At 39.7% G+C, this 18,297-nt stretch overlaps 1 protein-coding gene across 4 annotated transcripts in view; it reads left to right on the plus strand.

Annotated features, from left to right (window-relative positions):
• greb1 (growth regulating estrogen receptor binding 1) overlaps positions 1 to 18,297 on the plus strand; it is a 167,968-nt gene that overhangs the window by 45,394 nt on the left and 104,277 nt on the right. For all 4 annotated transcript variants that reach the window (XM_078399267.1, XM_078399265.1, XM_078399270.1 and 1 more), the window contains exon 2: positions 10,576 to 10,645. In XM_078399267.1, the coding sequence (XP_078255393.1) occupies positions 10,601 to 10,645 (45 nt within the window). In that variant the 5' untranslated portion in view covers positions 10,576 to 10,600. The remainder of the gene's footprint in view (positions 1 to 10,575; positions 10,646 to 18,297) is intronic.

Raw genomic sequence — 18,297 nt, forward strand, 5'->3', positions numbered from 1 at the left:
TAAAAAAAGACATTGGTGGACTAACTCAGCAGGTAGGGCATCATCTCCAGAAAACGTAGACAGGGAACATTTTGGGTCAAGACCCTTCTTCAGTCTGATTGTAAGTGGGAGAAACATAGAAACATAGAAAATAGGTGCAGGAGTAGGCCATTCGGCCCTTCGAGCCTGCACCACCATTCAATATGATCATGGCTGATCATCCAGCTCAGTAGCCTGTACCTGCCTTCTCTCCATACCCCCTGATCCCTTTAGCTACAAGGGCCACATCCTTGGGGGGGGGGGGAAGAAAGTTTGAAGAGAGGAGGGGCAGGACAAAGCCTGACAGGTAGATACAGGTGAGGGAATTTTCAATAGGCAGTTGGTTGGACAAAGGCCGGAGATGAAAAGATAAAAGGTGTGAGACAAAAGGATTGAAGAGTTACAAAATGTGAAGCGAAGGAAGGAATGTAGGTGGAAGAGGAGGGGAGAAATAGGTGCGAGTCCAGCTGGGGCACAGGGGGGAGAGTGGGGGGTGGGGAAGAGAGAGTGGATGAGATGGGAAGGGGGGTGGTTTGTGGTTGGCTAAAGTTGCAGAATTCAGTGTTCCTATTGGATTATATGTGGAATATGAGATGTTGTTTATCCAGATTGTGTGTGGCATCACTCTGGCAATGGAGGAGGCCCAGGACAGAAAGGTCAGTATGGCAATGGGAGGTGTTGGTATGGGAATGAGAAAATGAGAACACCTCTTCCAATTCCCATATTAACCAGTACCTCATAGTCAGCTTGGGTAGTTTGTAATACAATGGTATGAACATTGAATTCTCCAATTTTTGGTAACCACAAACCCTATCCCCATCCTTTTTCTTTCCCTCTCTCCTCTATCTCCTGTGACCCACCTGGACTTTCCTAATACATTTTCTTTTTTAATGTTACACAGAAGTGTGATAGATTTTCCAGTGAAATCAAAGGGAGTGGGAATCGAAACATAAGTTAAAGTGAGTGTCATGAAAAGGAAGTAGGAACAAGGAACTACAGATTCTAGTTTACAGAAAAGGACACACAGTGCTGGAATAATTCAGTGGGTTAGGCAGCATCTCTGGATAGGTAATGTTTCGGGTTGGGACCCTTCTTCAGACTTAAAGGGGAGGGCTGGAGATAGCCCCAGTAAAATAAAGGGAGGACCGTAGGGATTGACTTTGCGGGCCTGTATTTCTGCCCCCTTACACTGTGACCTCAATTAGTCTGGCAAAATGGATAATCCAGCAAGGCTCTGGAAACTAGGGTGCGGAAAAATCAGTGGTGGACCTTTGCTCAAATACTTTTTAAAACTGAGCGCACCATCTGCCTTTCTAGTTGTTTTGTTGTAGAACATAGAGTTTTATGTGTACTAGGACGTCTGGCTGTTTTTGAGCACCAACATGTTTCAATATCTCACCATTTAAAAAAAAAATCTTAACTTTTTCTGTTGCAGTGGATGACCTCACATTTTTCCACATTATATTGCATTTGATATGTGCTTGCCACTCATCTGCCAATACCCCCTGAAGCCTCTGTGCATCATTCTTGGAGCCCACACTCCAACCTCATTGATTATCATGAACAAACTTGCTTGTATAACTCTTGATCCCTCATTCAAGCCACGTATGTCGATCCCTGAAAAATCCACTGTTCAAAGTTTCCTAACGCAAAAATGGTCCCGTTCTTTTAACTGTGCGTTTTCTCTCTGTTAACCAACCCAAGTCAGTAGATTATATGAAATACTGTGTGCTTAATTTTGTTTGATAATCTCTTGTATGCAACCTTTTATTAAAGGTATTTGCAAAGTCCAAATGCACAACATCAACTTCTGCTAATTACAACCTTAACATATCCAACAGATTTTCATTATTTTTTCAGTGACCTGTTGCCACTTCAAAAAAGAGATTCCATGCTTGTCCCTTTTATTCATGTTGGGCTAACTAGCTGCTTTTCCCTTTCTTCTCTCTCCATCTTCTTAAGTAATGAGCTATGTTTACTATCCTTCAATCTGTGGGAACCACCCTGGAAACTATGACATTCTGGATTATGAAAATAAGTACATTTGTTACCTAATGACTTAAGAACCAGAGGATGCAGGTTGTCATGTCCTGGGAATTTATCACCAGTCATTTCCCATAATCTCGCTAATATTATTTTTATTACTAATGCTAATGTGTTTTGACCTCTGCATGTGCTCAAGGCCCCCACTACAGTTTCCGATACCCTCTGTGAAGATGGACATTGTCAAGTTCCTTTGCTGCTTCCTCATTCTTCAATGTATTTTTTTCCTGTCCCAGTCTGGAATGCACCCACATTCATTTGTTCATTTTTTTCCTTTTGACCAAATTATAAAAGCCTACATGGTCTATTTTGTGTTACAAGCTAGCTTTCAGAATCTGCTATCCCTTTTATCAATGTCCTTGTCATCCTTTGCTTTTAAAAAAAGTAAGCTTGCGGATTGTTAAGCTTTAATAATTTAGAATTCAACAGTTACAAACCTTCAGAGGCGTATATAGGAGGCGCGGCCTCAAAATGGCAGCCAAAGTCATCAAATACCCACACCATCTAGGCCATGCTCTCATTTAGCTCCTACCATCAGGAAGATCATACAGGAGCTTGTAAACTGTGCCCAACTGGTTCATACGCAGCAATCATCAGGCTCTTGAGAATGACGCAACACTAAACTCACAACGCTTAGCAACTATGATCTTCAATGGGCTGTTTTTTTTTGTTGCACTATGGACTTTGGTTTTCCACTATTATGGTTACCTAGTATGGTTATTAATTTATTGGATTATGATTATTACATATTTATCTGTGTATCATTGCATTAAAGTGCCCGTAAAGCTGCAGCAAATAGGCATTTCATTGTTTCAATTACCGTCATATATGACAATTAAATACTCCTGACTCTTCGTTTGATTCTCATAGCCTCAATTGGACCACTTTTCATATTGAGGTGTTTTGCCCGCATGCAACAAAGTATTCATGCACCAAGTATGTAATAAATTAGCTGTTAGTGGTTAGTTTTCCAAATTACAATACTGGACCCATACGTCATGCCTTCCTGTCTGCTTTATTCGGATAGACGAGCCAGAACTCAGATTAAACTAAATCACTGTCTCCAATCTTTCAAATAAATTCTACCATACTATGATCACCCTAAAGATCCTATAACTGTTAAATTATTAAGTAAGTCACTTTCATTATACTAGACCTGAAATAATCAGTTCCCTTGTTGGTTTCTTAGCACACTGAGTTAGTAACTCATCCCATATGCACGTCACATACTCAATAGTCGATCGTATTACTGCCAATTTGTTTTACCTCTGCACAGATGAACTTCCCCGCAAGACTATTATATTACCCTTGTCACACACACTAGAATTTCCTGATTTTTACTCTACAATATTATGTTTGGATGCATAATATACATCTCCATCAGCCCCTTGCGGTTCAGTAAGGGGCTGATGGAGATCAGAAAAAAATGAGGGTACAAGAAATTGACCAGTACGTTTCTAGAAACGAGGGGATGTGGAAATTTAAAAAGCAACAGACTATTCTGCTTCAGAGCAGGAAGGACCTAATAGATGTTAAAACTACCCAGTGTTGTGTTGGAGCAATGGGGACAAAGTGTTAACTTTGTCTCAAGAATTGGTAACCCGAAGTTGGAAATATTTACCATTTTGACACAGTAATATTATGGAGTATAAGGGAACTTTCTTCTCAATGAGGGCTATTTATATTTGTGACGTTTTTTTGAATGAGCTTTCACAAAGCAATTGGATATGTACTTGAGGACTGATATTTGCAGTTGTTGGGGGTGGGTTGGGGAGATGAGAATGAGCAAGTTATGTTGAACGATTTCCATAAGTCCTGTAAGATTTATGATTTGGCATCATGTTTATGAAAGGAACCTGGGAACAGGCTGACATAAACAGGGTTTGGAAGCCCTCAGTTGTCTGCAGGTACCGCTGGAATTTATCCAGCTAACCTGTACAAGTAATCTTCCTGTTGTTTGTCCAACTAGACTGCTTATCTACTAAAGCATTTGTTTAGAAGGTTATTTGGGGCTGACTGGGATAAATTCCAATTCCTGGTGCCATGGCTACCTTTCTAGGTAATTCACCCAATTAATCCTAAATACTTTTGTGGCAGACTGAAGATCTATTTCATTGTGAGAGGATTTGAGTTTAGGAGCAAGGAGGTCCTACTGTAGTTGCACAGGGCCCTGGAGAATGCACCTGGAGTATTATGTGCAATTTTAGTCTCCTAATTTGAGGAAGGACATTATTGGTATTGAGGGAATGCAGCGTAAGTTCACCAGGTTAATTCCTGGGATGGCGGGACTGACGTATGATGAAAGAAAGGGTCGACTGGGCTTGTAGTCGCTGGGATTTAGAAGGATGAGAGGGGATCTTATAGAAACACATCAAACTCTTAGAGGATTGGACAGGGTAAATGCAGGAAAAATGTTCCCGATGTTGGGGGAGTCCAGAGCCAGGGATCACAGTTTAAGAATAAGCAGTATTTAAGACTGAGATAAGGAAAATCTTTTTCACCCAGAGAGTTGTGAATCTATGGAATTCTCTGCCATAGAAGGCAGTGGAGGCCAATTCACTGGATGTTTTCAAGAGAGAGTTAGATTTGGCTCTTTGGGCTAAGGAATTCAAGGGATATGGAGAAAAAGCCGGGACGGGGTACTGATTTTGGATGATCAGCCATGATCATATTGAATGGAGGTGCTGGCTCAAAGGGCCAAATGGCCTACTCCTGCACTTATTTTCTATGTTTCTATTTGGTTCCAGTATCCATTAATTTAAGGATTAGAGGTTGATTTGCATTGACCATGACATTTTGGAACATATTTAATCACAAACAGAGCAGGATTAAATTTGATAGCTCTCACAAACAGGCCAGGAAATTGCATTATATTGTTAACCTGCATTTGTTTATTGCAGTACACATGGTACATCAACTTTCTGCTTGCTATTCATTTCAATGATCTCTGCAGTCAGCAAGAATGAATTGCTGTTTTTTTTCTGGCTGAGTGAACACTACCTTAATATTATCAGTGTCCAGATCTGATTAAAGCTAACTTGTACTGCTGAAAGCCACCTTGCATTTCTTCAAGAGTTGCATTGAGGGTGCAGTTAATGCTGCTTGTTTTGTAGGAAGTGAAATTGTGAAAATAACACAACCTTGCAAACAGCGGGTTCCGCAGATTTCAAAAGTTGTTTAGGAGGCTGTGGTGGAAATGTTGCAAAGTTGGAAAGGTGTTCTATATCCCAAGAAAGGAGAGTTGAAGACAGTAGGAACAAATGTCTGTGGAGATAGGTCATCAACTGGACTCGTGCCCTGATGATGTGCATGTTATGTAAAAAGAAATTTAAAAGATCTCACTTGAGCAGCCTGAGTTACCAAATGTGTCATTGAATGTTTTTGCTATCAGTTGCAAATGTTGACTCAGATGCTGTTTAATTCACTGCAGCACCATAAGTTGCATACTATTATTAATTGTCAACCATGTCCTTTGCCTAAACTTTGCATCACCCTCATACACTCAGCATTGCTACAAAATTGTCCGCCACATTTTGTTCCTTTTACATAGTACCTATATCAGCCACTTAATTCAAATGGATCACCCAATTACCAGGCAAGATGAAAGTACTATTGGCTTGGTTGTGGATAAGATTATCAAGCTCTACTGTATCTCAGCAATATTGCAGTCAGTAACTCACAACAGATTACTGCAATAACTGAGGTGCCATTCAGTAGGATCCATGGGGCAGGAGTCTGCCGACCCCCCAGCCTCTTACCCAGCCACGCTTATGAAACTCTTGCCAGCACCACCAGCCAGTGAACATTGCTGTTAATCCCAAGATCGTGCAGTTCACAACTCAGATTACCTGTTTCTTCTGACTTTCTTGGTCATCCTCCAGGACCTTGTGTAGAGCACTGAGAATGAATCGCCTTCTACCAGCATGCTGCACCTACATGGCAAGCAAGGACAGGCAAAGTCATATGGCAAGCAGTCACAACCGAAGGACACAAGGGTGATTAGTTCCAGTTTATATGTGTAGAATGTAAGTTCATTTATAAATTAGGATTTATAAATCCTTCATCCTTCTCCCTTGTCCATTACTTTGTATGACCACTGTTTAATCTCCCAGTCATGCTGCATTGCAGGAGGATTGTTTATGTATCTGCCTGTCTGAGGCAATTCGTTTGGGCAGAAGCTTTGCATTCAGAATTAACCATTTCAGCACTCATTGCACCTTTTACGGTGTAATCTCATAGTAAAGTATCAGATTCTCACTGAATCAAACAAATATTGCACTTTGGATTTTTCTAACTTCCTGCATTCCATTTCTCCTTGTGATGCTCTCGGGTAAACCTTTAGTCATTGCTCCTCACGAATCTTTCTTTCCTTGGTTCACTTCCTGTTTCTGTCTTTGAAGCTCTGAGGGGTAGGTTGCTATTGTTGTGAGAAAGTAAAAAAACACTCAAATGTTAGTGGGAACTGAAAGGAAAGGCTGCTGCTGTTCGATTTTGGACTCAAATGTTTTTTCAAAGACTTGATGGTGAACAGTTGGTAAGATGTTAAGTAGCAACACAAATTGGTGAAGGTGGCTGAAATCCAGACTGAATCATTATCAGCAGGACAAAGCTAATCTTAGTTTTGCCAACAAATCATGGAGAGATTGGTCCAAATATTCCAAAGGAAAGGCTATCTGCAATTTAACTTTTTCTCACCTGAGTTGCTATCTGATCTGTTTTTTTCCAAAATGAAACACAGAACTTTATATTTCTAGCAACTGCAGTATTTGTAGAGAGAAGGGTGATGTGAGAATTTTGGGATTTTTTGGAAACCTGGCAATATGAGTTTTAGAGTCATATATACAGCCTGAAAATAGGCCCTTTGGCCCAACTTATCCATGCTGACCAAGACGCCCCCTCTAAGCTAGTCCTGTTTGTCTGTTATTGCCCCTATTCCTCTAAACCTTTCCTAACCATGTCCCTATCCAAATGCATTTTTAAATATTGTTATTTTACCTGCCTCAGCGACTTCCTCTGGCAGCTTGTTTCATACACCCATCATACTCTGTGTGGAGAATATTGCCCTTCAACTTCCTAATAAATCTTTTCCCTCGCACCTTAAATTTAAGCCTTCTAGTTATTCATTCCCCTACCTTTGGAAAAAGACTGTGCAATCACCCTATCTTTGACCCTCCTGCGCACCCTGAGAGCAACAAGGACGTGTAAGGATCTGTCTTGCTTTTGCTTGCTTCCCGTTTAATTCCTGGGTTTCTGCAGGCCTGACAAACCCAGAAAGGAGGAGTTCAAAATAAAACTGAATAAAAGTTAAGGGGGTTAACTTCACAAGGTTTGATTTGCCTACTGTTCTTCACCTGCCTCCTAACCTCCCCTCCCCCCCCCCCCCCCCCCCCCACCTCCCCACCTCTTCCTGAATATGGAATTGAGAAATTGAAACTGGGCTGTTGTCTGGTTTGAAAACTGAAAGAAAGGTTTTCCTTCCCTGCTTCAGCCTCTTCATCTGGAATGGAATGGTGTTGGAATAGGCCAGGTGTGAAAGCCCCTTATCACCTCCCTTGTTTTAGATGTCACTCCTTCATTGGAACTTGTCACTCAGCGTGGAGCAGTATGGTTGTTTTAACCTTGTATTGTACTTGATTGTTGGTAATTGCTTTTGGAAAGTATGTGACTTGTAAAATTTCTTGAAGTGCCAGAATTTATTTTTGGTTACATTTGCATCATTGCTGTTTGTGCTGCAAATGTACCGAACAGTAAATCTAGGCTCAAAAATTAATGAAGCTTGTCCTAGTCAACAGCATTAAATATCAGATAGAAAAGGGAGACCAATTAGTTTGTCTAGAAAAATTAGATGAAATGAGAATGTAGAGTATATCAAGAGCACAATATTATTCTTTATACATGCTTATAAATGCTTAATTGGAATATAGTATGCTTATATATGCTTAATTGGAATATAGTAATAATACTTTATGTATGGGGACTGAGTGTCAGATCGCATTGCTGAAATATTGCAGACAACTTGGAAAAGGTTGATGACTTGATTTCCAAAAATGTATTACAGTAATTTGAATTATGTAATGGAGTATGTCTTTACCAGAAAAACGCGTGAAAATGCCAACTTTTAATTTTTGCAAAATATTATGATAGCTTAGAATTAGCTATAACCAAACAGAAGTAGACAGAGTCAAATTTCTGACATAAAACGTGGTCTAATTCACAGGAATTAAAGTCTGCTAAGCAAAAAGAAGCAAATTACAACATTTTAATTTTGTTAAATTGAAATGGGCTCATAAAGTAACTCATACTTGTTTTTCAAACATCTTTGCACTTCAACATTTCTCAGCAGCTTTGTAAATTGTGATGCAAGTTAGGTTTAAGTTTCACTGACGCCAGGCAACCTTTGGTATTTCATCCAGATGGCCAGTCCTTATCCATGAGCCGAAATGTTCTATGTCCAACTTCCAAAACGCATATTTTCTTGCAGGATTTATTAAATAGTGATCTGGAGCAAAAATTCAGGTCGTTTATCTCTGTCAACCAAGTATGGTGATTGTGGCAGAAACTCAGGTGAAGAAATATTATTGAAATCACGTGTAGAAGCATGGTTTGATTTTGTATGCAGAAGCATACAGCTGTTTGTGCTTATTTCTGTTTTTACGATGGTAATAATACAATAGTTGCACTACTGAATAGTCCTTACTGAATTATAATTGGATGGTGCTTGTGACCATTCTCCTTAAAGTCCTGAGGACCTTTTTGACATTAATATATACAGTACAAATGAAAAATTATCAGATTATATAATCATTTGGCAGGTGTGCATTATCATATTTGTTGAAGATAGAAAACATGATGGTTTGAACCACTTCACCCGATACATATGTCCTCTGGGTTTTCATTCCCCTACCTTGGGTAAAAGGCTCTTGCATTCACCCTATCTATTCCCTTTATGATTTTATAAACCTCTATAATATCACCCCTGAGCCTCCTGTGCTCCAAGGAATAAAGTTGTAACCTGCCCAACCTCTCCCGATAGCTCAGCCCCTCAAGCCCTGGCAACATCCGTGTAATCTTCTCTATACTCTTTCCAGCGTAAAGTCATCCTTCCTGTAGCAGGTGACCAAAAAGGAACACAGTACTTCATTTTGCACAACTGTAACATGAAATCCCAACTTCAACCCTGAATGCTGTGACTCATGGCCAGTGTACCAAAAGCCTTCTTTACCACCCTATCTACCTGTAATACCACTTTCAAGGAACTATATCTGTAGTCCTAGATCCCTCTGCTCTTTGTCACACCCCAGGGCCCTCCATTTACTCTAAAGATCTTGCCCTGGTTTGATTTCTCAAAATGCAACAATAGACAATAGGTGCAGGAGTAGGCCATTCGGCCCTTTGAGCCAGCACCGCCATTCAATGTGACCATGGCTGATCATTCTCAATCAGTACCCCGTTCCTGCATTCTCCCCATACCCCCTGACTCCGCTATCCTTAAGAGCTCTATCTAGCTCTCTCTTGAATGCATTCAGAGAATTGGCACTTCTCACTTATCTGCATTACACTCCATTAGCCGTTCCTCAGCCCACGCCAAGCTGATCAAGAGTCTGCTATAATTTTTGTAGGAAAATAACTGCAGATGCTGGTGCAAATCGAAGGTATCACAAAATGCTGGAGTAACTCAGCAGGTCAGGCAACATCTCTGGAGAGCAGGAATGTGTGACATTTCGGGTCGAGACCTTTATTCAGACTGCTATAATTTTTGATAACCAATTTCACTATTTCTGCCTTATTAAAGCGTCTCACCAGAATGAGGATTGGAAAAAAGTGTCAGGATTTTTTTATGCCAGGTATTGGGAAGATGTGCCCGGCCTAATGAGGTTGCTTGTATGTCAGGCTTGATGCTGGAAGTAATGGCCTGGGAAAGGGACTTGGGAGCCATTGCTTTAAAGTTAAAGAGTAAACACAGTTGATTTATTAGATTAATTTCCTGTCATAATGTAGTGATTGTTACCAGTCAACAAAATAATGTAGTGGTTGTTATCAGTTTTTAAAAAATGGACATTTGATCTCGAGGTGAAACCTGGTGTTTATTTTTAGGTCAAATTATGTTGAGTAGGTATTTTATAATTTGGAGTTCAGGTAATCTTTCCATTTGATTTTATTTTGGATTTTGTTAGATAAGAATATCTTGTGCCCTAACTAGGAACTTTACATGATGAAATTTCTCTTGGAATTTTAGTTGGTTACTTTGTACAATCTTCCTGAACTGGTCTCAGTAAAGTTGATTATTTAACTTACAAAAATTAACAATGGAAACCTCTTTCAGAATTTGGAACTCTTATTTGAACTTAAAATATTTATCTGGAGTACACCTTTCAAATGGATGAAGTAAAAATACTGCAAATTAGAATCACAATATTAGTAGACTTGAATCTTTAAATAATTATGATCCCAGTATATCGGAAAATTTTGGGGAAACCTTAATTCCTTTTCTCTCACTCTGTCTCTCTTTTTCAGATATGCGATAGAATGCAAAACCTGCATGTGTGTAAAGCAGATCTTCTCTTCAAACAATGAGGAGTACAAGGTAAATAATTTTTTCAATTCAATTTTACTCCATGTATTACTTAATGGCATTTCTGTTTGGTTTGCAGTTCATTTCTTTCAACTTGAAAAAGATAACATGTTAAAAATATATAATTTTAGTTCATATTTTTGTATATTGTGTACTTGGGAGCTACCAGCCACCCAGAGCAGAAAAATAAATAATTCACCTAATTGTTGGAAAATAATTTGGGATGGGAACAGTTTTTGGATGTTGGAAAGTTAGCCAACTGTACAGTGGCACCCATGATGAAGAAAGGCCTGAAATTTCCATGAAAAGTTGATGGATTTCATGCCTTTTCAAGTGAAAAAGTGCAGTTTTGCCAAAAAAAGGCAGCAAAGATCAGGACTCACTAACAGGGAGTGTCGATCCTCAGAAAGGTTATGTTGCAGTGTTATTAATGTTCATTCTCTTTTGATCCCCGGAATGATTCATGGCCTCTGAAAGTAATCACTCAGCCTCTTATTTAAACGTTTGGTTTTAAAGGAACAACTCAATCAACAACAGTATTAATCAATTGGTTGAATTCGAGGTATTTAATATTTGCCTGTATTTGACACAGCTCGCATCAGTATTTGGCCTATCAGAATTTTTAATTAGTTTTTGAAAAAGGTTGCCTGAATCTTATTTTATTCTGTTTATTCATAGGGTTCTAGAGTGTGAAAATGGGCTTGTTGGCCCATTCTCCACATGCCAGTGATCAAACACGATCGCTCTATATGATGATCCAATGTTCTAGTTCTTTGTCAGTAGCCTTTGTCGCCAAACCAAAAACACAAAGTGCTGAGTACCTCAGTGGGTAAGGCGGCATCTGAGGAGGATATGGCTGGGTGACATTTCGGGTTGGAACTCTTCTTCAGACTGAAGATGTTGCCTCTCCCGTTGAATTACTCAAACACTTTATGGATTTTTTTTGGTAAACCAGCATCTGCAGTTCCCTGTGCCTCCAGCCATCATCACCATGGCACTTGAAGTGCTCATCTAAGCCTTAAATATTGATGAGTATCTGCCTACACCATCTCCTTATTCAGTGTGTTCCAAATTTCAATCACCCTCTGAGTGGAAAAACATTCCCCTGAAAATCCTACACTAAATTTCCTCCATCTTACCTTAAGTCAGGCCTCTGATCTCAGGGATGATTGGGTTAATGTATGAGGAGTGTTTGATGGCTCTGGGCCTGTACTCATGGGAGTTTAAGAAGGATGAGGGGGATCTCATTGAAATCTACTGGACAATGAAAGGCCTAGATAGAGTGGATATGGAGAGGATGTTTTCAGTATTGGGGAGTCTAGGCCCAGGGAATGCAGCCTTTGGATAAAAGGACATACCTTTAGAATGAAAAGGAGGAATTTCTTTAGCCAGAGGATGAAACTGTGGAATTCATTGCCACAGACAGCTGCAGCGGCTGGGTTTTTAAAAAAAGCGTCGATTGATAGATTCTTGATTTGTAAGGGCATCAAAGGTTAAGGGGAGAATGAGGCTGTAAGGGAAAAGTAGAGCAACCATGATTGAATGGCAGAGCAGATTCAATGGGCCAATTGGCCTAATTCTGTTCCTATGTCTTTTGGACTGTGATCCTAAAAATCTGCTAAGGGGAGATATTCTCTTGTTTGCTTTCAGCAATGCTTTCGAGCTCACATCAGGATTTTAAGAAAAAGTTCCTGACAATTTCCCATCAGTCGTTTTAATACAAAGCAAATCACGAGTTATGGTTGTCTACGTTAATGGCTTACATGGTACATTTTAAGTCTGGCTGTATGTGCTCAGTTATCCAGTGGATATTCTGGGTCTTATAAAGTTGATATAACAAAAGTACTTTCAGTTTTTTCATGGTAATTTTGTTGCATTGCCAAGACAGTGAAATAATGTAACTTGACAAAGCTAAGTACATTTATCTATCAGCGTTAGATGTGGCCAAGGACTTCCTAACAAACAAGCTGATAAATTTCTAATATCCTCGAAAAAATGTTTGCAATTATCTACTGTCAAATACTTGCATACTCACCCCCGCACACACACAAAAGGCAATCTTAAGCAGAAAACAGTGAATAAAATCAATTTGTGTTCCCCATTTACGATATAGCTGACAATACAACATTGGGGAGGGTATGGACAGGTGTTGGTATGGGTTGGAATCCTTCTTCAGACTGATTGGAGTAGGGCAAGAGAAAGCTGGAAAAGAGAAGCGGGTGTGGGACAAGCCTGGCACATGATAGATGGCTATAGGTGAGCCTGTATTATAGTTGATTCACGTTCAAGAGTAATTAATTGTATGCTCTGATCGGTAGTCGTTGCCAGCAGTGTCTTCGTGTCGTGGATTATCAAGAAGAGAAAACCACAGAACTGGCACTTGCGATAGGTTCTATGAGCAGCAGAAGGTGAATCACTTTGCAATACCCCATGGACAGGAATGGTGTCTCATAAAATCAACTGTCTTCATTGCTTCACTCAGATTGCTCTCTCCCTGTCTATCACATTGTATCTGCCAGTCTTCTTCAGTCAGCTGGCACATCACAACACTCCTGTCTTGTTGAGCTGAAGGGTATTCATAATCTGCTTCTGTGCCCTGCCTGTCCAATGTTGATCTCTTCAATTTGGCTGGCACAAAACCTTATAAACAAGTCGTGTGCCAGCTGCAACCTCTGCTTTCTTAGTCTGTGTCAAACTAGACTAAGTTTAATCCTCCCCTCTGCAACGTATCTGTCGGTATACATGGACTCAAATGAATAAAATGTCTGCTGGAATATATTTTACGACTTCACGTGTGACCTTGAATTCAAAATTGTTATTTTTTCTCGCATACTGATTGTGCTTCAAAGAGTGTAATTTATTCAATAATGTTAAGCAAGTGCTCAATGCTTCTCAGAAAAGGGGCAAGCTGCATAACTTTTAGTGTCAAGCCTGTAATCAGTTTGACTGAGAAAACAGACCATGCTGTAAATTCAGAGTCAACCATGTCACTGTTTATATGTTCAGACCTCAGGAGATTAGAGTTCTGGTCACGATGACCTGATCTGAAAATGTCTTTCAAGCCCTTATACTGAAAGACAATATGTATGCTGCTTTTCTCAACCGTTCAGCAAATGTATTCTAATATCCCTTTGTTGTGTTTAAAAAAAACCATTAATCTCAAATTGGATTAGCAGATTTGCATTAATTTCCCCCAAACCACAAAAATTAAAGTTTATAATGAATGTTGTGTTTTATGTTGTGTAGGAAAATAACTGCAGATGCTGGTACAAATCGAAGGTAGATTTGTGTTTTATGTTGATATCTCAGCACATTATTTGGATGGGTTTATTTATTGTGACTGTATTTGTACCAAATTTGGATATGCAATTAAGAATAAATTGAGGTACAAAGGTCAAGAAATTTAGACTAGAGGTGCAGCACAGAAACAAGCCCTTCGGTCCACCGAATTCGTGCCAACCAGCGACCAACCTGTACATTAACCCGACGGACTATTTACAATTTTTACTGAAGCCAATTAACCTACAAACCTGTACGTCTTTGGAGTGTGGGAGGAAACGAGCACCTGGCGAAAATCCACAAAGTCACAGGGAGAACGTACAAACTCCATTCAGACAGCACCCGTTTGTCAGGATCGAACCTGGGTCTTTGTCACTGTAAGGCAGCAACTCTACCGCTGTGCCACTGTGCCACCCTCCAAAATGTTCCGAACAAGTTTGTACATGTAAATATAAGTTACTCATTTCTTAAGAAGCGGTTATACCCTTCATCTATTTTATCAAGTTTGTTTCTTGGTAAGCTGCTTTGGAAGGTTAGAGCAAATGGAATTCAAGGAGAGCCAACCGACTGGATAGAAAATTGGCTTCATGGAAGGAAGCAGAGAGTAATGGTGGAAGGTGGTTTTCAGACTGGAGGCCTGTGACTAGTGGTATGCCTCAGGGTTTGGTGCTGGGCCCATTGCTGTTTGTCATCTATATCAATGATCAGGATGAGAATGTGCTAGGCATGATTAATAAATTTTCCGATTACACTGAAGTGGGTGGTATTGTAGATAGTGAAGATGGTTGTCAAACATTGCAGCAGGATCTTGTTCAGTTGAACAAGTGGGCTGAGGAATGGTGGTTGGAGTTTAATACACAGATGTGCGACGTGTTGCATTTTGGGAAGTCTAATCAGGGCAGGACCTACACAGTGAATGGCAGGGCTCTGTGGAGTGTCGTAGAGCAAAGGGATCCAGGAGCGCAGGTATCTAGTTCCTTGAAAGGGACGTCACAGCTAGATAGGATGCCCAAAAAGATTTCTGGCACATTGGCTTTCATGAGTCAGAGTATTGAGTATAGACGTTGGGAGGTCATGTTCCAGGACATTGCTGGGGCCACATTTGGAATATTATGTTCGGTTTTGGCCACCCTGTTATTGGAAAGATGTTGTTAGAGGTTGTGGTGTGGAGAGGATTTAGTAGGATGTTGCCACGGTTCGAGGGCCTGAGCTATAGGGAGAGTTTGAGCAGGCTTGGACCTTATTCCTTGGAGCACAGGAGGATGATGGGTGATCTTATGGAGGTGTATAAGATCATGAGAAGGTTAAATGGGGTAAATGCAGTCTTTTACCCAGAGTAGAGCAATCAAGAGCCAGAGGACATAGGTTTCAATTCAGTTTGATTTATTGTCACGTGTATCGAGGTACAGTGAAAAGCTTTTGTTGCTTGTGTTTAAGGTGAAGGGGGGAGGGGGGGGGGGGGAGAGATTTAATAAGAATCTGAGGGGTAACTTTTTTACACAAAGGGTGGTGGGTATATGGAATAAGCTGCCAGAGGAGATAGCTGAGGCATTGTTTGATAAACATTTGGACAGGAACATGGATGGGAAAAGTTTGGAGGATTATGGGGAAAATGCAGGTAGGTGGGACTAGTGTAGATGGGGCAAGTTGGTTGGCATGGGCAAGTTGGGCCGAAGGACCTGTTTCCACTCCGTATGACTCTCTGACTCTTCTCTACCAAAATTGTGCTCCGAGGAGATTGGTTTTTCGGACTTTCATTGGTTTGAGCTGCTTGGTAAATTTGTCACCAGAACCATTCTGTATAAACTTGTTAGATGTAAATGGGATTAAAAATAACTGGAACATTTGGGGAAAGATAGCAGCCTGCTTTGCTTTCAGTAGATTACTGATATTAAAATTAAGAAGTGATTTTAAAATAGAAAATGGCTGACCTAATGCATAACATTGGCGTTATCCATCTGCTTTCCAATTTTCTTTGTAATATTTACTGAAACTATTTGTTTCTTATTTGTAGCAATTGAGTAATGAAATGCTGTACAAACTAGCATATTGTATCACTATTCCAGGACTTGTTTTACCCAGTGGTTCAGGCTTGTGCAACACACATCTTGACTGATTTATTCACAAAATGCTGGAGTAGCTCAGCAGGTCAGGCAGCATCTCGGGAGAGAAGGAATGGGTGACACTTCTTCAGTGTGAAGAAGGGTCTCGACCCGAAACATCACCCATTCCTTCTCTCCCGAGATGCTGCCTGACCTGCTGAGTTACTCCAGCATTTTGTGAATAAATCGATTTGTACCAGCATCTGCAGTTATTTTCTTACACATCTTGACTGGTCTGCTTTAAGCGAAGGCTTTTAATCTGTGTTTTTGGATATTGCTGAAAACATCAGTTTCAGAAATGTTATGCCTTGCTTGACTACACTAGTTTTGTCGGTGATTTTTAAAAAATGAGCGGTGATAGAAAATGTGCTCCATGGAACAAATTGGGACCATGTTTGTTCATCAATTTGTAAACAAATTTGTAACAAATTGCAATAATTTAGCACTGAATTTATGCTAACACTGGTTTGAACTGGTTCCTCATCTGTGTTCTTGATATCTTAGATTTAGGCACAGGTTTCTTGGATGAAACTGGTTGGCTTGTTCTGCTGGCACAAATTGATTACAAAAAAAATTCCAGTGCTCTGGGGGAAAAGTTTTCTTTTTGATGTAAAGCACAAGATTTTGTTCATTTTCTTGGCGTTTCATTTAAATACACTCAAAGCAAAAATGTGCTTTCATAGCTCAAAGTATAAACCGAATGGAAAACAGTTGCAGTAAAAGATTCTGGTATCAGAATATTCTGACTACTTCACTGTGATTTTTGTTTTTACTATTATTTTAATGACAACAAAACTAATATAAGCCGGTACTCAAGCTGGAACATTTTATGTTTTTGCCGTTTTATAACTACTTTTCGCCAATTTGTTTTTGTTTTCACTTTATTCAACAGGGTTTATTGGTCCATTTCTATAAAGGCGAACCAATGGCAATCAGATGAGTTTGAAATGTTAACCTCTTTCTCATATCCTGGTTTTAGTGTATGGAAGGAATTGCTGGTATTTAGCAAGCACATGATGGTGAGGTGGGAGGTGGGGGAGTGCAATTCTGCTGTTCAAGGGTTGCAATGTGAAATGGCAGTCTTCAGTTTAGCTCAAACTTGTTTGGCTACATTGTTTATTAAGACTTAATATGATGATTTGGTGCTTGTGGAATGCATTTCAGTACTTCAGGAGTGCAATGCATACAATTCTCCCAGTCATTATTTTAACTGGTTGGAATGTAACTCAAAGCATGAACTGGAGTGAGCAAAGTAATTCTCTGCTGTCACATATGCATTTAGTTCCAATATGTGTTTTACATTGAAGCATCTTGATCAATATGTGAACTGCAGATTAGTTTTCATTAATTTTTCCGTGGGTAATTTCATTTCATTACACTTTTTTATTGGGTAATTCAAAGTATTTTCCCAACCAGAGTTTTGATTGGGAAAACATGCCAGACACCCAGCAAATATAAATTTTGAATTTGATTTTCTAGGCAGGCAAGACTCCAAGTTAGAAGGACAGAATAGAAAATGTTATCCTTTATATGGAGAGACATTTGGTCAGTAACACTATGCCTTTGTGATGCCTATCATATCTTCCTCTTTGGATCTGGAGGTTTTAAATTACAAGGAAAAGTGGAAAAATACAGATAAATCATTGGACCTTGTGACATATTACCTTCAACAATGGATTACCAGCCATGACTGTTACTAAGTGCAGGAAGGATTCTGGTAATGACCCAGCCTTGAAACTGGAACATGACAACGTTTAAAAAAAGAAAAGATTATAGGAATTAACAACCATAAAAGGTAGGCTCCAGAGGTTATGTTTGGGTATTAGAATTCACGGGCAACCCACATTTGGAGAATGGCTTTCGGTTATAACAAAAAAAAACATACAGGTATTGGAAAGGCTGGTGAGACCAGCAATAAGTGCAAATAGGATCAGTTGGAGAACAGCAAATGGAACATTGGAATATTAGATGAATTAGAGTGACATGGTGGCACAAAAGTAGTGCTGCATCCTCACAACTACAATAGCCAGTTTGATCTTGATCTCTGTTATGATCTATGCGGAATTTGCATTTTTCTCCTTTTGACCACATGGGTTTCTTCTGATTTTTGCCATTGTCACCACATCTTAAGATTGAATGCTACTGTTTTATAAAAGCAAAAGGGCAATATCAGAAATCTAACCCACTGAACAGTTCTATAAACCTAAAGTCTAAAATCTGACCCCATTCAAGCCATACAATATTTTACATTTACCTCGATTTTGGTCAAAGTAAAAATAAAGT

The sequence above is a fragment of the Rhinoraja longicauda genome, chromosome 5 (assembly GCF_053455715.1).
Source record: "Rhinoraja longicauda isolate Sanriku21f chromosome 5, sRhiLon1.1, whole genome shotgun sequence".
NCBI lineage: Eukaryota > Metazoa > Chordata > Chondrichthyes > Rajiformes > Arhynchobatidae > Rhinoraja > Rhinoraja longicauda.